The sequence below is a fragment of the Schistocerca americana genome, unplaced genomic scaffold (assembly GCF_021461395.2).
Source record: "Schistocerca americana isolate TAMUIC-IGC-003095 unplaced genomic scaffold, iqSchAmer2.1 HiC_scaffold_117, whole genome shotgun sequence".
NCBI lineage: Eukaryota > Metazoa > Arthropoda > Insecta > Orthoptera > Acrididae > Schistocerca > Schistocerca americana.
The window spans coordinates 400,981-417,213 of record NW_025725231.1 but is presented as its reverse complement, the minus strand read 5'-3'; the positions used below and the strand labels follow the sequence as shown (position 1 = coordinate 417,213).

General features: G+C 43.1%; 1 protein-coding gene across 1 annotated transcript; it reads left to right on the top strand.

The window, feature by feature from the left end:
* Positions 1-258: 258 nt before the first annotated feature.
* LOC124562656 (protein roadkill-like) lies at positions 259-10,102 on the top strand. Its single transcript, XM_047130945.1, has 3 exons — positions 259-328; positions 5,068-5,665; positions 9,607-10,102. The coding sequence occupies exons 1-3, from the start codon at positions 259-261 to the stop codon at positions 10,100-10,102; spliced, it is 1,164 nt and encodes a 387-aa protein (XP_046986901.1).
* Positions 10,103-16,233: the final 6,131 nt, after the last annotated feature.

Genomic DNA, 16,233 nt, shown 5'->3' with positions numbered 1-16,233 from the left:
TTCAAGTGAGCACTTCCCAGAGTGGATTCATCTGCCGACTAGGATGGTGGCTGGCAAGAGGCCAAGCAGATGGATGATACAAAGGGCAAATTGGTTGCAGTACACTTGACAGGCTATTTTTGAACAAAAGGATTGTGCACAGCAGATGGTGGCCCATATCGCTTCTGAGCTTCCGCAGCACAAGTCTGGGAATCAATGAGACGGATTTCAGGCAATGGTAGTACACGTTCCCTTATGACCTTGTCAAGTAATGGGGTCATGGTGAACGGGCCAGAACACATGGCTCAGGTTTTAGCTGAACACTTATTCACTGCTTTTCATGTGTTCTGTAGGGCTGCGCAGATGAGGAAGCTCACTTTCTTCTTGCATAATGAGAAAGTCTGCAACCTTCCATCCTCCATGTGGGAACTGGAATGATCTTTGACTGAAGCTGAAGGCACTGCTCCAGGACATGATGAGATACATTCTGCCATGGTTCGTCATGTGTGCCCTGAAGTGAAAGGAGAGTTCCTCTCTTGTTTCAGTCTGATCTACAACTAGGAAAGAGGCAATATTAATTCCATTCTGGAAATCAGGCAGGGCCCATAGCGTCCCTAACAGTTGCCAGAGTGTAGCCCTTACCAGTTGTATGGGTAAGACTTTTGAACGCATTTGTCAACTTCTGCCTCGTCTGACTGCTCAAATCCGAAGGTCATCTGAGCCATTCCCAGTGCTGTTTTAGGTGCTACCATTCCACCCTTATTCTATTGGAGATGGCGATACGGGCGTCCTCCTTACGCCGAAACCATTCGGTTTGTGTGTTTCTTGACCTTAAAAAAGCATGACACTACTTGGAGGTACAACATCCTTCGCCGACTTCATGAATGGAGACTACATGGATGTGTGCCACTTCTTATCCAATCCTTTCTCGGGGACTGGCGTTTTCGATATCGTGTTGGCGATGCCATGTCTGAGTTGCTATGTTAATGAGATGATGCCCCCAGGGGCAGTGTCCTCAGTGTCACATTGTTTGCCATCGCTATCAGTGGCATTTCCTCATTTCCTCTGCAGTCAGGAGGGCTGTCAAATGCACTTTTTGGATGACTTTGCAATCTTCTACTCTTCCTCTGGTCCTATAACGACGACGGGGTAGTTACAGCCGACCATTAGGAGGCTGGAAACCTGAGCCAGGACAACGGGTTTCCAGTTCTCACCCGAGAAGAACACATGTGTCAATTTTAACCGTGACGTCGACGTTTTAACCAACCAGTGCTCACAATAAGAGATAATATTTTACGATATCAAGACACTGTGCACTTTCAGGGTTTATTATTTGACTCGAAATTAACTTGGCTCCCACGCCTGAAAGACCTACGAACAAAGGGCTTCCAGTCATTCAATATTTTGAAATGCCTTAGTGGAAAAACTAGGTGAGGTGACAGGTCCTGCCTCCTGCAGTTTTATAGGGGATCTGTTCGATCACGTTTAGATTATGTCAGCGTCGTCTACGGATCAGATTGTTCTTCCTACCTCAAGACGTTAGATGTTGTCCAGCATGATGGCATTCGGATATTGACTGGAGCATTTCAGATCAGCCCAGTACCGAGCCTGTGTGCAGAGGTTGGTAAACTACCACTCTTGATTGGGCAACGTATGCTTTTAGCTCGACAGGCGCTGAAAATCTCAGCACCACTTCAGTCATTGAAATTTAGTTCAGTGGTCCAACCCACTTTTGAACCGCTGTTCAGGAATTGGCCCCATGTGACCAAGTCATTTCAGATATCTGCTACAGATTGCATCAAGGATCTGAATCTCTCAGCATCCAAGTACACAGCCAGAGATCGAACACACTGCCGCTTTGGCGTCTTCAGAGGCCCAAAGTGATTTTAAGCTTGACACAGTACAAGAAAACTTGTACTGCAGATTTTTTTTTTCAACTTTGTTTTTGTCCATTTTAAGTACATACGACAGTTTTACCTTAGTTTATGCAGATGCAAGAGAATGCTCCTAGTTGTGCTGCTGTTTACCCCGATAGGGTTATTAGACTGTGTCTTCCGGAATAATTTACACATTGTGATGCAGAATTGTGTGGCATTTTGATGGCACTGGAGATGGTTCACAGACATCACCGTTCAAGATTTCTTGTCTGTTCAGACTCTCCTAGTGCACTGGAAGCACTTCACCAGATGTAGTCAGTAGACCTGCTGATTCGGCTCATCCATGGCTCCTTACAGCGGCTCCAACACCGTGGCAAGGAGGTGAGTTTTTGCAGGGTACCTGGCCACATTGCGATACAGGACAACGACGTGGCTGACAAGGGAGCATGCTGAGATAGTGCTGTCCAACAGTGCCCCATCCCAATACAAGCCGTCGTCTCATTTTCTGACAGACACATAATGCGTCATTGGGAGACTGAATGGTTGCAGGAGACAGACAACAAACTGTGGTTGCTCGAATTGACCACAAAGGCTTGGAGCACTTTATGTCAGCCTCATCACTGGAAGGAGGCTCTGCTTACGAGACTGTGCATCAGGCATAGCCACTTAACACACGGCTCCCTCTCTGGTGGGAGGATCCACTGATCCCTGAAGTTTGTGGTGTGCCGCTTTCAGTTTAGTATGTTGTGGTTACGTGTGTCCTATGTACTGATATTAGGGCAGCTCTTAGTCTCGATGGAGATGTGCCCACCGTCCTCGGAGACAGCAATTCCAGTGTTACAAGAGTTGTGAAATTTTGTGAACTGTCAGGCCTCATCCCCAAAAAAACGTGGCGACAGCCTTCATCCGCACCCATGAGATTAGCATGCTGACTTTCCGTCAGGGCGCTGTTGACCATGATGTCGAGTGCCCCTCAACACAAATCATTAACACCAATATTTAATTAAACCCCCGTGGAATCAAAATATTTTCTTAAATATAAATCCTGTTAGGGCGATTGAAAAGCAACTGGCATTTCAAGACACAAATTTAAGGCTAGCTTAATTCTGCTCGAGAAACGTCACACAGTATCAACACATCTAAAAAGTTTGTTTGCCATTATTTAAATTCCTCTGGGAAAATTTTCGGATTCGTCTGTCATACTTCAAATTTTAATATATGTTATTGAAAAAAAGATGAAAAATTATCTTTTGTGTTGGCTCCAACTCAGAGCCTTCAAGCACAAGGCATGCCTGGAATAGGTTTATAGAGGTCTTTCAGTTAGCCAGTGCTAAATACAGGGTGTTACAAAAAGGTACGGCCAAACTTTCAGGAAACATTCCTCACACACAAATAAAGAAAAGATATTATGTGGACATGTGTCCAGAAACGCTTAATTTCCATGTTAGAGCTCATTTTAGTTTCGTCAGTATTTACTGTACTTCCTCGATTCACCACCAGTTGGCCCAATTGAAGGAAAGTAATGTTGACTTCGGTGCTTGTGTTGACATGCGACTCATTGCTCTACAGTACTAGCATCAAGCACATCAGTACGTAGCAGCAACAGGTTAGTGTTCATCACGAACGTGGCTTTGCATTCAGTGCAATGTTTACAAATGCGGAGTTGGCAGATGCCCATTTGATGTATGGATTAGCACGGGGCAATAGCCGTGGCACGGTACGTTTTTATGGAGACAAATTTCCAGAACGCAGGTGTCCCGACAGGAAGACGTTCGAAGCAATTGATCGGCGTCTTAGGGAGCACGGAGCATTCCAGCCTATGACTCGCAACTGGGGAAGACCTAGAACGACGAGGACACCTGCAATGGACGAGGCAATTCTTCGTGCAGTTGACGATAACCCTAATGTCAGCGTAAGAGAAGTTGCTGCTGTACAAGGTAACGTTGACCACGTCACTGTATGGAGAGTGCTGTGGGAGAACCAGTAGTTTCTGTACCGTGTACAGCGTGTGCAGGCACTATCAGCAGCTGATTGGCCTCCACGGGTACACTTCTGCGAATAATTCATCTAGCAAAGTGTAATCCTCATTTCAGTGCAAATGTTCTCTTTAAGGATGAGGCTTCATTCCAACGTGATCAAATTGTAAATTTTCACAATCAACTAGTGTGGGCTGACGAGAATCCGCACGCAATTGTGCAATCACGTCATCAACACAGATTTTCTGTGAACGTTTGGGCAGGCATTGTTGGTGATGTCTCGATTGGGCCCCACGTTCTTCCACCTACGCTCAATGGAGCACGTTATCATGATTTCATACGGGCCATCAGTCACCGAATCTGTTGTTGAGAAGGGTACGAACACTTCGACTGAAATGTGCAGGAGCTCCATCGTGCATGAACCACATGTAGTGTTCTACTTGTAAAGGCACATGTTCTAGCAGCACAGGTAGAGTAAAATGGATGTGCGGTGTGGCTAGGGCCTCGCAGCAAACGGTCTACTCGATGGGAGGCCCTAGCCACACGGCATTTCCATTTTACTCTACCTGTGCTGCTAGAACATGTGCCTTTACAAGTAGGACACTACATGTGGTTCATGCACGATGGAGCTCCTGCACATTTCAGTCGAAGTGTTCGTACGCTTCTCAACAACAGATTCGGTGACTGAGGGATTGGTAGAGGCGGATCAATTCCGTGGCTTCCACGCTCTCCTGACCTCAAGCCTCTGGACTTTCATTTATGGGGGCATTTGAAAGCTCTTGTCTATGCAACCCCGGTACCAAATGTAGAGACTCTTCGTGCTCGTACTGTGGACGTCTGTGATACAATACGCCATTCTCCAGGGCTGCATCAGCGCATCAGGGATTCCATGCGATGGAGGGTGGATGCATGTATCCTAACGGAGGACATTTTGAACATTTCCTGTAACAAAGTGTTTGAAGTCACGATGGTACGTTCTGTTGTTGTGTGTTTCCATTCCACGATTAATGTGATTTGAAGAGAAGTAATAAAATGAGTTCTAGCGTGGGAAGTAAGCATTTCCGGACACATATCCACATAACATGTTTTCTTTCTTTGTGTGTGAGGAATGTTTCCTGAAAGTTTGGCCGTACCTTTTTGTAACACCCTGTATACACGCTTGGCTCTCTGGAAAGGGCAACCTATTTCCTGTGCAGCGTGATTCATTCGACTGACGTGTGGTAGGTATGTTTCAGGTGAGGTTACGAAAGTGGAGACAAAGTCAGAGGGAGGCAGCTTTACGAGCAACCGGGGTGCTCTGCTGGAACCGGACGAGGGCGCCGACGTGACTCTGGTGGTTGGCGACTGTGAGCTGCCAGCTCACAGTCGGGTCCTGGCCGCGAGGAGCCCCGTCTTTGCGGCCATGTTGAGGAACGACATGCGAGAGGCCCGCAGCCGCCGTATCGAAGTGGCTGACGTGCGGGAGGCCGTGTTGCGGCAGCTGCTGCTGTTCGTCTACACTGACACGGCTCCGGAGCTGCCGAGTGTAGCGGCCGAGCTGCTGGCTGCCGCCGACAAGTACGACCTGCCGGCACTCAGGGAGAGGTGCGAGCAGCAGGTGGCGCGCGATCTCAGCGTGGAGAACGCCGCAGCCGCTGCGGGCCTGGCCGTGCTGCACCGCTGCGCGGCACTTAGAGGCGCTGCCGTGCAGTTCATAGCGAGGCACCCCGAGGTGCTGGCCACCAGCGGCTGGGCGCGGCTGCTGCTGGGCGACGCGCAGGCAGCGGTGGAGGTCTGCCAGGGGCTGGCGGCCGCGCTGGCGGCTCCACCTCCTCTGGAGGCATCGCGGAGCAGGTTGGGACAGCACTGGGCGTGCGTGTGTGTGTGTGTTCCGTGAGACTGTCGTGTCCACCACTCGTGTCGGCATCGGGAAGGAGGCTGTTATAACACAGTAAGTGCTAGTGTCTATTTGTCTGTCTGTGTGTGTGTGCTTGTTGTGAGACTACAGTTCAGAGCTAAGCACAGCCGTGTGATGCTGTCTACACCTGCACCTGGTGACCAGACTGCTCCTTGTAGTTGCCCAGTCAGTCACGAAATACAGGTACTGCAGCTCGCAAAGACGTAGTGAAGGAATGTTCCAGCTAAGGACTGAACCTAGATGTCAAATTAAGTACTTTTTTTTTTTTCCAGAAACTCAGTGACTTGATTCCAAGCATTGGATAATATCAGCAATTTTTAACAGCACATCATTTCAAACTGATTATTTAACACATGCAATTACAGCTTGGAGCAGGTGGGTTGAGTGGGAAAGGCAATGTGACTAAATTACTATGTTTATAAAAAAAAAACTGTAAATGATTCCCAAATTAGTAACCAGATTAAATGAAAAACTCAGCAAAGTGCAAGTGTGTACCAGTTCCGCTGCCTCAGCACATGTTGACTGTAACTAGCTCACTGTGTGAATTAATTCCTGGAAGCAAAACTTTAACTTGAAACAAATAACTTTACACGCATCTCGTCATGTTGTGCGCCCATGTTTCAGATGCTTACCGTAATTCTAAACTCGGATGCAGTTACAAGTTCAGCCCCAGTGTCTGTGATTATCTTTCAGACAGAGTCTCAGAGCAACTGTCAGCCACAGACTGCCTGATGGGCGTGCACATAAAGAAGTGTCCTCTCTGGCCATCTAAAGTGAAGTGTCGTCTGGTTCCGACAGCACTGGAATACCTTAAGCTAATGCCTGTGGACATTCCAATCTCTGACCAATCAAAAGTTTATATAAAAAAAGCAGCCTTATCATTTCTCTTAAAAACTCTGTTTTCATTAACCCAGTAACACATATATCTCCCTTAGAGAACCTGTTGTGTCTCAAAAGCTTCGGGGGGCAGCAGTATAATCAAGAATCCATCGAAATAAAAATCACTGACTATGGCCTACAGCTCGATATCCAGCAATTGCAACGTTAAAGTGGGCGTACCGGACATGATATCAAAGTATGTTCATGTATGGCGATAATGTAACCATGAGTGACGTCACAGCCAGCAGCTGGGTTGTGTAATTGTGTACGAGGAGCTCACCAGCAGTCACTCCACTTGACAGTGGCTGAGAAGCACTTGGTCGAAAGTTCATGCCATTTCAGTCCCTTGAAGCAACTCGAAACCCGAGAACATTTTATTCTGTAGGCAGAAACTGCTGAAATAAACAGCACTTTCCACCATTTACACATTTCCATAGCCACAGTCTGCAGAACTGCGTTCACAATCGTAGTGTTAAGTGAAATACTGATATTGGTTAAGTGCTTGTAAACTATGACTATGGCAAAAACTTGTAGCTATTGTAGTTCTTAAAAGAAACGTAATATTTCAGTTTACTGGGCTAATCCTTATCTACTACATAATTTTCAAAATTGCTGTACCTTAGAACTTACATAGTGATGTACTACGTGCAGATCTAAACAAATTATCACTGAAACCATAGACATCTGTTATAATGTTAAAAGTGAGGATAGCAGATTGTGTTCGGGTGGAGGGAGTGCGACAGCCAATAACAAGCTGTGAACATCCTCTCCCCATCCCCAAAACCAAACCACAGATGCGGACCTTCAGTTACACTGCACTCCCTCACTCAATGTTTGTCATCTAAGGAATGTTACATATGTAGTATAGCTTTTCTGTGAGTAATATGCTCTTCATACAAGGAACATAAGGCAAAATTAATTCCTTTATTCCCCACATTTATGTAGTCTCGATTAAAGTTCTCACTGCAGTCAACAAAGAAAGCACACAAATGTATAGTTCAGCTATCTGTTGTGTATGAAATTGAATTGTTAAATTTTCTTCCATTTGGAATTGATGTCCATAATAAACACCACTAAAAACTGTGACAGCCTCTAAATTTCATCTTTTAAGATTTTCTTGCCACATTGAATCACTTGCTGTTTCAGATGATGATGGTTGCTGTATTTGGAGATTTTTTGGGGGTAGTGGGGGTGGTGGTAGTTTGGATGTATACACCTTTACATTGCAGCCCAGAGAGAAATAAGCAGACTGTACTGGTTGGCCAAGGATCCATAGATTTCTTAAGGCATTTGTAACGTGAACTGTACTGGGGAATCTTGCATTATACTGCTGGAATACTGCATTTAGTACCATAGTCATGGGAATGACAAGAGGATTTACCATATGTCTCACATATTGGCAGCTATTCAGCGTTTCTTCAACAATTACGAAGCCAGTCCAATTGTCATATCCAGTACCTCCCCACAGCAGGGGAATTGGAGTATGTGTCTGCAGAACTGCTGCTTCCTGCGACCTGTCACCAGGTCATCTACAGGTATGTGGATGACAATCTGAGTGCAACAAACAGAAGTAGGACTCGCCGTTGAAGAGCAGAGAATTCCACTCAGTGTTCCAGTTGACTATGGATGTACACCATACAAGTCTTTGTTGTCTGTGGTATGGAGTCAACAGGAGATGACCCAGCTTCCAGTAATCTGATGCTGGCACACTGCCCATCAAATCAGCTCAGAATTAAATTTTCACTCAGTAGCAGAGTGCCACAGATATGAGACTTGCTGGCAGATTAAAACAATTTTCTGAACCGAGACTCATACTCCGGACTTTTGCCTGCTGCAGGCAAGTGCTCTACTGACTGAACTACCCAAGCACAAATCGTGACCTGTCCCACAACTTTTCCTTTGCCAGCACCTCGTGCTGTATCTTCCAAACTTCCTAGCAGTTCTCCTGCAAAACTTACAGGACTAACACTCCTGGAAGGAAGAATATGGCGGAGAATTGGCTTAACCACGCCCTTGAGGATGTTTCCAGAATGAAATTTTCACTCTGCACTGGAGTGCTTGTTGATATGAAACTTCCTGGCAGATTAAAACTGAGACTGTAACAAAGGTTCTTTGCCTTTCATAGGTAAGTGCTCTGCCGACTGAGATACACAAGCATGACTCCCAAGCTATCCTCACAGCTTTACTTCCCCCAATACAGAAAGATACCAAACTCAAGTCCCGGTCCAGTAGACAGTTATAATCTGCCAGGAAGTTTCAACTGTGCTCAGGTTTCAGCTGTTGCCTATATGAAGAAGCTGGTCCTTCCATTTTAAAATCTGTTTGTAGTGCAGTTCTTCTGGATGGCCATGTGCCTACCCTTCTTGCCACGCTGTTGTCCTGCAACCCCATCGTCATCATTCATCTGTTGCACTTCAGACTGTGATCACTGTGTGACCTGCCAGTATGCTGCTCCCACGTCCATCAAGGCAGTGACTCAAGACTTCTCAAAGCCATCTCATGCACATTCTCTAGGCATACCGTTTTGCAGACTCCTTTAGAGAAGCGCCAGTGACACCCAGTATCTATTGTAAAACTAAAACTAAACTAAACTCATCCCGAACAGGCCATAAAAGCCCAACAGTACCGACTAGCTGCCATGTCATCCTCAGCTCACTGGTGTCACTAGATGCGGATATGGAGGGGAATAGCTATCATGCACTCACACAATTCTTCATCTACAAGAATGACTTTTTTCTATGGTGACAATAAGCTAAAAGCTAAAATTTTAACCAACATATCCAACGGGCTTTAAATTACTTTACTACCTGTATGACTGATTTCAGACAAGGTTTTCACAAGGTAACATTTTGGATCTCCGACCCCCACCACTCTCTCTGTGTATGTGTGTGTGTGTGTGTGTGTGTGTGTGTGTGTGTGTTTTAGATACGTTGTGGAAGTCATGTTCATGTCACTGTTGCTATACTAAAACTGATGTAAATTATAATGTGATTTACAGGGTCCTGACTGAGGAGCAGAAACAGATACTGGCTGGGAGGCTGATCATTGCTGCATCACAGGGTCAGACCGGCGAAGTGCGGGCACTCCTGGATGCGGGGTCGCCAGTCAACGCGACAGACGCCAGTGGCGACACTGCCCTGCATGAAGCAGTGATAAATGGCCACGAAGAAACTGTCAAGTGTCTGATTGATGCCGGGGCAGATGTCAACGTCAGAGACTCGGATGGGATGACGCCTCTGCACTGGGCTGCATGTAGAGGTGGCGAGCAGCACATTGTATGGATGCTGCTGGCGGCATCAGCGTGTGTAGATGTCCAGGACGATGCGGGAGACACTCCACTCCATGTGGCTGCCAGATGGGGGTGTGCATATGCAGCAAAGGCACTTCTGCTGGCTGGTGCGAGGAGGGACATAAGGGATAACAGTGGGCAGACACCTGCGGACGTGGCAGAAGCAGACACGGTACAACTATTTAGCACTGAACAAATCTTGTGATTAATGATTTTTATCTAAATTCTTCTTGTATTGCATAAAAATTTGCTATTAATATTTTTAAAGTTTGAAACACAATACATCTTAATGACCACACATCAAAGAAATTTTAAGAGGGGGTTGGCGCAAGTTTTAATCTGTATTACTACACAAGGACAAGTCATTGTTTATCACATGATACTCTAATGAATGGTCAGACAGATACAGGACATACATAACATGTAAAGAGGAAAAGTTTTTATTAAAAGTCTTTAAAAGTTCTTGACTGATATACTTCAGATTTGCACCTGATACTCTCATCAGTATTTAGTTGGATATATGCTATGTATTTCATTCACAATTATAACATATAAATGTTTCTGTAACATTTACATTGGAAAGGAGGTTGCCAACCGTATCAAGATGTTCTCAACTGATATAGTTCAAATTTTTACGCAATACTTCCACGAACTATTGAATGGGCATAGGCTATATACTTTTAATGTATATAACATACAAATATATTTTTAATCTATAAAGGGGAAATGCTGTTGCCAAAAATCTTCTGTATTACATCAAATATTTACATGATACTCTAATAAACAATCAGTTTTAATATATATGATACATAAATATATGTGATATATATATATATATATATATATATATATATATATATATATATATATGGGGGGGAAGGTTAATCACCAAATACCTGGAAAAGTTCTTGAGTGAATTGCTTGAAATTTATGCAGAATGCTCTAATGAACATACTTTGTTACGAAAACCCTCTAAAAGTGCTTGAGCGATTTATTTCGAATTTCTGTAGTAAATTCTAACAAACTTTTTGTCAGGTATAGGTTACATATTTTCCTAAATGCCAACATGTAGGTTTTCCGTTAAAACCGACTGTGTGAAAGAAAATCGTGTGCTGTACTGTCAAAATGTGTTGTTTCGGTATCTTTCTCACAGTTTGAACTACAATAGTGGGGCGTGTAACCCATTAGACAAATTATTTTTCCCATATATATTCTTTCTCTTTATGTATAATTTCAAAGACAAATTGTGTACACACTATTGTACTGTTTTGTTTTCTTCTTCGCCATCGTTTTTACAGAAACAAGAAACTGGTATCTATGGCTTATCGGCTTATTATTAGGAAAACACTACAGAATCTTTAACTTTGTAATTCTACCCACTCGCAAATTAAAACTATGCCAAACACTCTCGTTAAAGCTACTGTCTTCACAGATCCAGCAGGGGGACAGGTGTCTTCACACCCTGTATACCAATAGTCTTAACTAGCGTACACAATCATTTTAAGTGGCTTCAGTTCCCGATAGAGGTTTGGTTCTCAATAACAATAAACGAGGCTGGAGCTCAGAGAGAGGGGTAAGAGGACAGAGAAGTGGAAATAGACAGAGGGTGGAGGAGGACTTGGGGAGGAGGTCATGCACAGAGAGGGGGGGAGGAGTGGGAGATGGACAAAGAGAGAGGGAGTAGGAGATGAACAGAGAGAAGAGGGGAAGGAATACAGGTTATACATCAAATTCCTACTCATATTTAGCAATTAAGAAGTCCTTCCATGTCTGCTAGTCACCTATGGGGAAAAGAATAACTTAATTAAAAAATGGTTCAAATGGCTCTGAGCACTATGGGACTTAACTTCTGAGGTCATCAGTCCCCTAGACCTTCGAACTACTTGTACCTAACTAATCTAAGGACACCACACTCATCCATGCCCGAGGCAGGATTCGAACCTGCGACCATAGCAGTCGCGCTGTTCCAGACTGTAGCGCCTAGAACCGCTCGGCCATTCCGGCCGGCAGAGGTAAGAAAGTTTCTGAAAGGACCTAACGGTGATCAGAGAGGTTAGGCTAAACACAGTTGGTGGTGACGTGTTTGTTGCTTTTAGAAGTAATGGTAGTTTATCTTTTAGTGATATTGAAGTAAATAGTTTCTGTAAGTTAGTATGGGTTGTCATTCTAGGCATCCAGAATAAAATAATAATTGGATTTTTTTTATTGACTTCCCAACTCAGATGATGGAATTGCTGAAAGGCTCAAAGAAAAGTTGAGTATAATCTCAATCACGTACCCGACTCGTAAAATTATCGTTGGTTGTGACTTCAGTTTACCCTAGATATGATGGCGAAAATACATGTTTAAATCCGGAGCTACAGATAGAACATCGTCTGAAATTGAGCTGAAAACATTCTCTGAAAATTATATCGAGCAGTAAGCTCACGACCCCACTCGAATAGTAAACAGTTGTGGGAAAACAGTTGACATCTTAGCGACAAATAATCCTGAGCTAATAACGAGAAGCAAAACATATACTGAGATTTGTGAACACAGGATTGTTGTAGCGAAACTGAATATTGTAACTCCATGACGAAATATTCGTAACACAAAGACTATAATATTGCACGGATTATATCAACATTCAATAAAGGCACTAGGAGTAATCCACGAAATTACAGGGCCATATTATTAACATCGATCTGCAGCAGGATTTTGGAACATCTGTTGTGTTCGAGCCTTATGAATTATCTGGAAGAGAATGGTCTGTTGACAAACAGTCAACACGCATTTAGAAAACATCGTTCTTGCTAAACACAACTAGCTCTTTATTCAGACGAAGTACTGAGCGCTACTGACAAGGGATTTCCAATTGATTTCGTCTTTCGAGATTTCCAGAAGGCATTTGACACTGTACCTCACAAGTGGCTTGTAGTCAAATTGTGTGCTTATGGAATGTCGTCACAGGCTGGACTGTGACCTGATTTGTGGTTTCCTGTCATAGAGTTCACAATTCGTATTAATTGGCAATTTATCCTAAATAATGGAAAGTGTGAGGTCATCCACATGAGTGCTAAGTGGAATCAGTTAGACTTCGGTTAGTCGATAAATCAGTCAAATCCAAAGCCCGGAAATTGAACTAAATACCTAGTTATCACCATTACGAACAACATAAATTGGAAAGAAAACATAGGAAATTTTGTGGGGAATGAGAACTAAAGACTGCGTTTTATTGGCTGAAGATGCAACAGATCTACTAGAGAGGCTGCCTACACTACGGTTGTCCGTCCTCTTCTAGAATACTGCTGTGCAGTGTGGGATCGTGACCAGGTAGAATTAAAAGACTTCATCGAGAATGTTCAGGGAAAAGCAGCACATTTTGTATTATCGAGAAATACGAGAAATAGGGGAGGGAGTGTCAGTGACATGATACAGAATTTGGGGCGGCCATATTTAAAACAAAGACGTTTCGTTGCGGCAGAACCTTACCACGAAATTTCGATCACCAGCTTTCTCCTTCGAATGCGAAAGCATTTTGTTGATGGCGACCTCCGTAGGAACAAACGACGGTCATCAAAACATATGGAAATCAGGGCTCGCTCCGAAACATATAGATGTTCGTTTTTTCCGTGCTCTGTTTCAGATTGGAATAATAGAGGATTATTGTGAAGGCGGTTCAACGAACCCTTTGCCAAGTACATAAATGTAATTTGCAAAGTATCGATATAGATGTAGATGTAGATTACGAGTGATATTGTAGTGGACTTTAAAGGCCGTCTATGGTTCTTTCACTTGCTCACGTGAACTGTGATAACAAAAAAAAAAATGAGCGAATGGCATTGTGGGCCGTGAGTCCCCCATTCGAGAAAGTTCGGACGCTGAGGGTAAATACTTATTGCATTCGATGCCATTTTGGGCGACTTGTGCGTCGGAGATGGGAATGGAATAATGATGAGGACAACACAGCACCCAGTCCCTGAGCAGAGAAAATCTTCTGCCCCAGCCGGGAATCGAACCTGCACCCCTTGGCGTGGTATTCAGCCGCGCTGACCACTCAGCTAACGGGGGCGCACACTGTGATAATAATTTTTGTATATATGTTGTTACTTTCTTTTTTATTACCTCAATTTATTTGCGACATAATTTGTAGCTATGAAATTAATCGCATGAGCTACAATGGAATTTAATTGTACATATGTATATTATCTGTCTTTTTTGTGATACATTCATTGGTTTAGGAGTGAACCTTATTGCCTTCAGGTGTCGCCTCTAAGTAGCATCTGTGACTCAGATAAGACGTCGGTCAAAGCCATAGAGTGGAAAAATCTCTGGAGTGAGCATTGCATGCAGCACATGTTGTCAACATTAAGCTGTAGTTGTCACATGATTTCTGGATGACTCTTTTTTAGACCAGTTCACCTTGGCCATCAACATCAAGTCAAAACAATCTGCAATGCATTTCAAATGGTGGCGTTAAGACAAATCGTCGACAGATAGTCACGTCATGTAACGGCATGTCGATGTTTCCTGGGAGGAAAGTGTCGACGGTATCATCCCCTGCTAACATCGTAAGTTAACCTATCTTGCCGCGCTTAATTGTTGTATAGTAGTGGATATTGTGCTTTTGTAACTTCTTAATCTTCATTTCACTATTGTGCTTTGGTTCCGTCACATGCTTTTGTAACTTCTTAATCTTTATTCATTATTGTACTGTGGTTCCCGCCTTGAATTGTAAATGATCCATAACGACTTGGATGTTTTTTCATTTGATGTTCTTACACAAGCAATGTGAGATATCTGAAAGCGAAAAATTATTTAGTTTGGACCATAACAGAACAGATGCCCACTTTCCCACACCACAGAAATGTCTCTGTTTTGAAATGTTGTTTCACGTCTCACCATTTCAACAAACAACTGATCAAGAACATACGTTATGAGGCTTGCTTTGGCCATTAATAACATTAGTTCCTCAATTGCAATACTACACTCTGACACAGACTAAGCGAATTGACGTTACATGACGTGATAGACAGTGTGAATAAACGCTGACGTGACGGTGCTGTGACGTGTTGCCCGCTGATTTTGCTCATCAAAGCTGTGAGAACAATTTATTCCAGGTATCAAATGGAAATTGTTAAGGTGTCTACAAAACACCTGTCCCAAATACACAGCACAAACTAAGGGAATCTATCTATACTAACAATATGGTGTCATACGACGTTTTACAGGCAAACCTACGCCACCCCTAGATCACAGGACCACAATAGCTATGTGTCTCGACAACAGAAAATCAATTCTATGCATCTGAATGCTCACTATTGTAACGTTCTACAATTATAATATTATTTGTGTTATTGGATATGCGATGCATAATGTTTGTCTTACTGTGTGATGTGTTGTTGAGCAAATGGTGCGCTTAATCAGTTTTACTGTAATCCAAAGAAAAATTAAACAACTTAATCTGGAAAAGCAGTATCTAATGCCTATAATGAAATCAATCTCTCGGAAATTTACTCAATCTCGTGAGCACCTAGCTCTATCGCCCTGTGAAATAAACTGATAAAATTCCCTATGCAAATATACCACGAAATACATTTTCCTTAGCTCTTGAGTCACAATGGATGTGATCTTGGTAATCTGTGCTGTCCACAATAGGCATAGAAAATATTCAATCTTGGCACAGCGAAGTGCAATGCGAGCCTTAAAACAGCTTCATACAAATAATGCAAGTAGGCTGGCTGATAAATAAATAACCTTGCAAATGTTCAGTGAAAATATCAGATTCTGGCTCAGCACTGTGCAATGCTGCCCGCATTGAAGCTGTTACAAACATTGATAGTTTTCTGATTTTGTAAAATTAATATTTTATTGTCTCTGATTGAAAAATAATTTCTTTTAAAAACGTTCATTGGATTTAAACAAACATGGCATGGAAGAGGATGAGGTACTGATAACGGGATATGCTAAGACTGAATTGTTTGAAAATTGTATTCAAAATAAAGTTTCTCCTTCACAAAATCTGATATGACACATTTGACATTAACTTCAAAATCAGTGAACTTCTCAACTGTTCTAGAATTCTCGCTTACTGATGTAATTAAAAATACTAGGATTGTTACATGACAAAAGGTCTGATATCATCTACAAAACAGATTCCAAAATTTAACTTCCCTGTATCAGGTTTACAAAATACTACAAATCTGGTATTCCTAATCAACCTGTACATTAAATCTGATGGAAGATACTTGGTCCCTACATTCAAGGGTTGGTACTGTTAGAGTTAGCAAAATCCATATTGTGTTGCTGCATATGTAAAACTAAATATACAAAATTTCGTTGTTACAAAACTGTATT

Coding starts and splice junctions, on each gene's coding strand:
- LOC124562656 (XM_047130945.1), top strand. CDS start 259: ATGGTGAACGGGCCAGAACACATGGCTCAGGTTTTAGCTGAACACTTA. Junction 329..5,067: donor CACTGCTTTTCATGTGTTCT/GTAGGGCTGCGC, acceptor GGTATGTTTCAG/GTGAGGTTACGAAAGTGGAG. Junction 5,666..9,606: donor CTGGAGGCATCGCGGAGCAG/GTTGGGACAGCA, acceptor TGTGATTTACAG/GGTCCTGACTGAGGAGCAGA.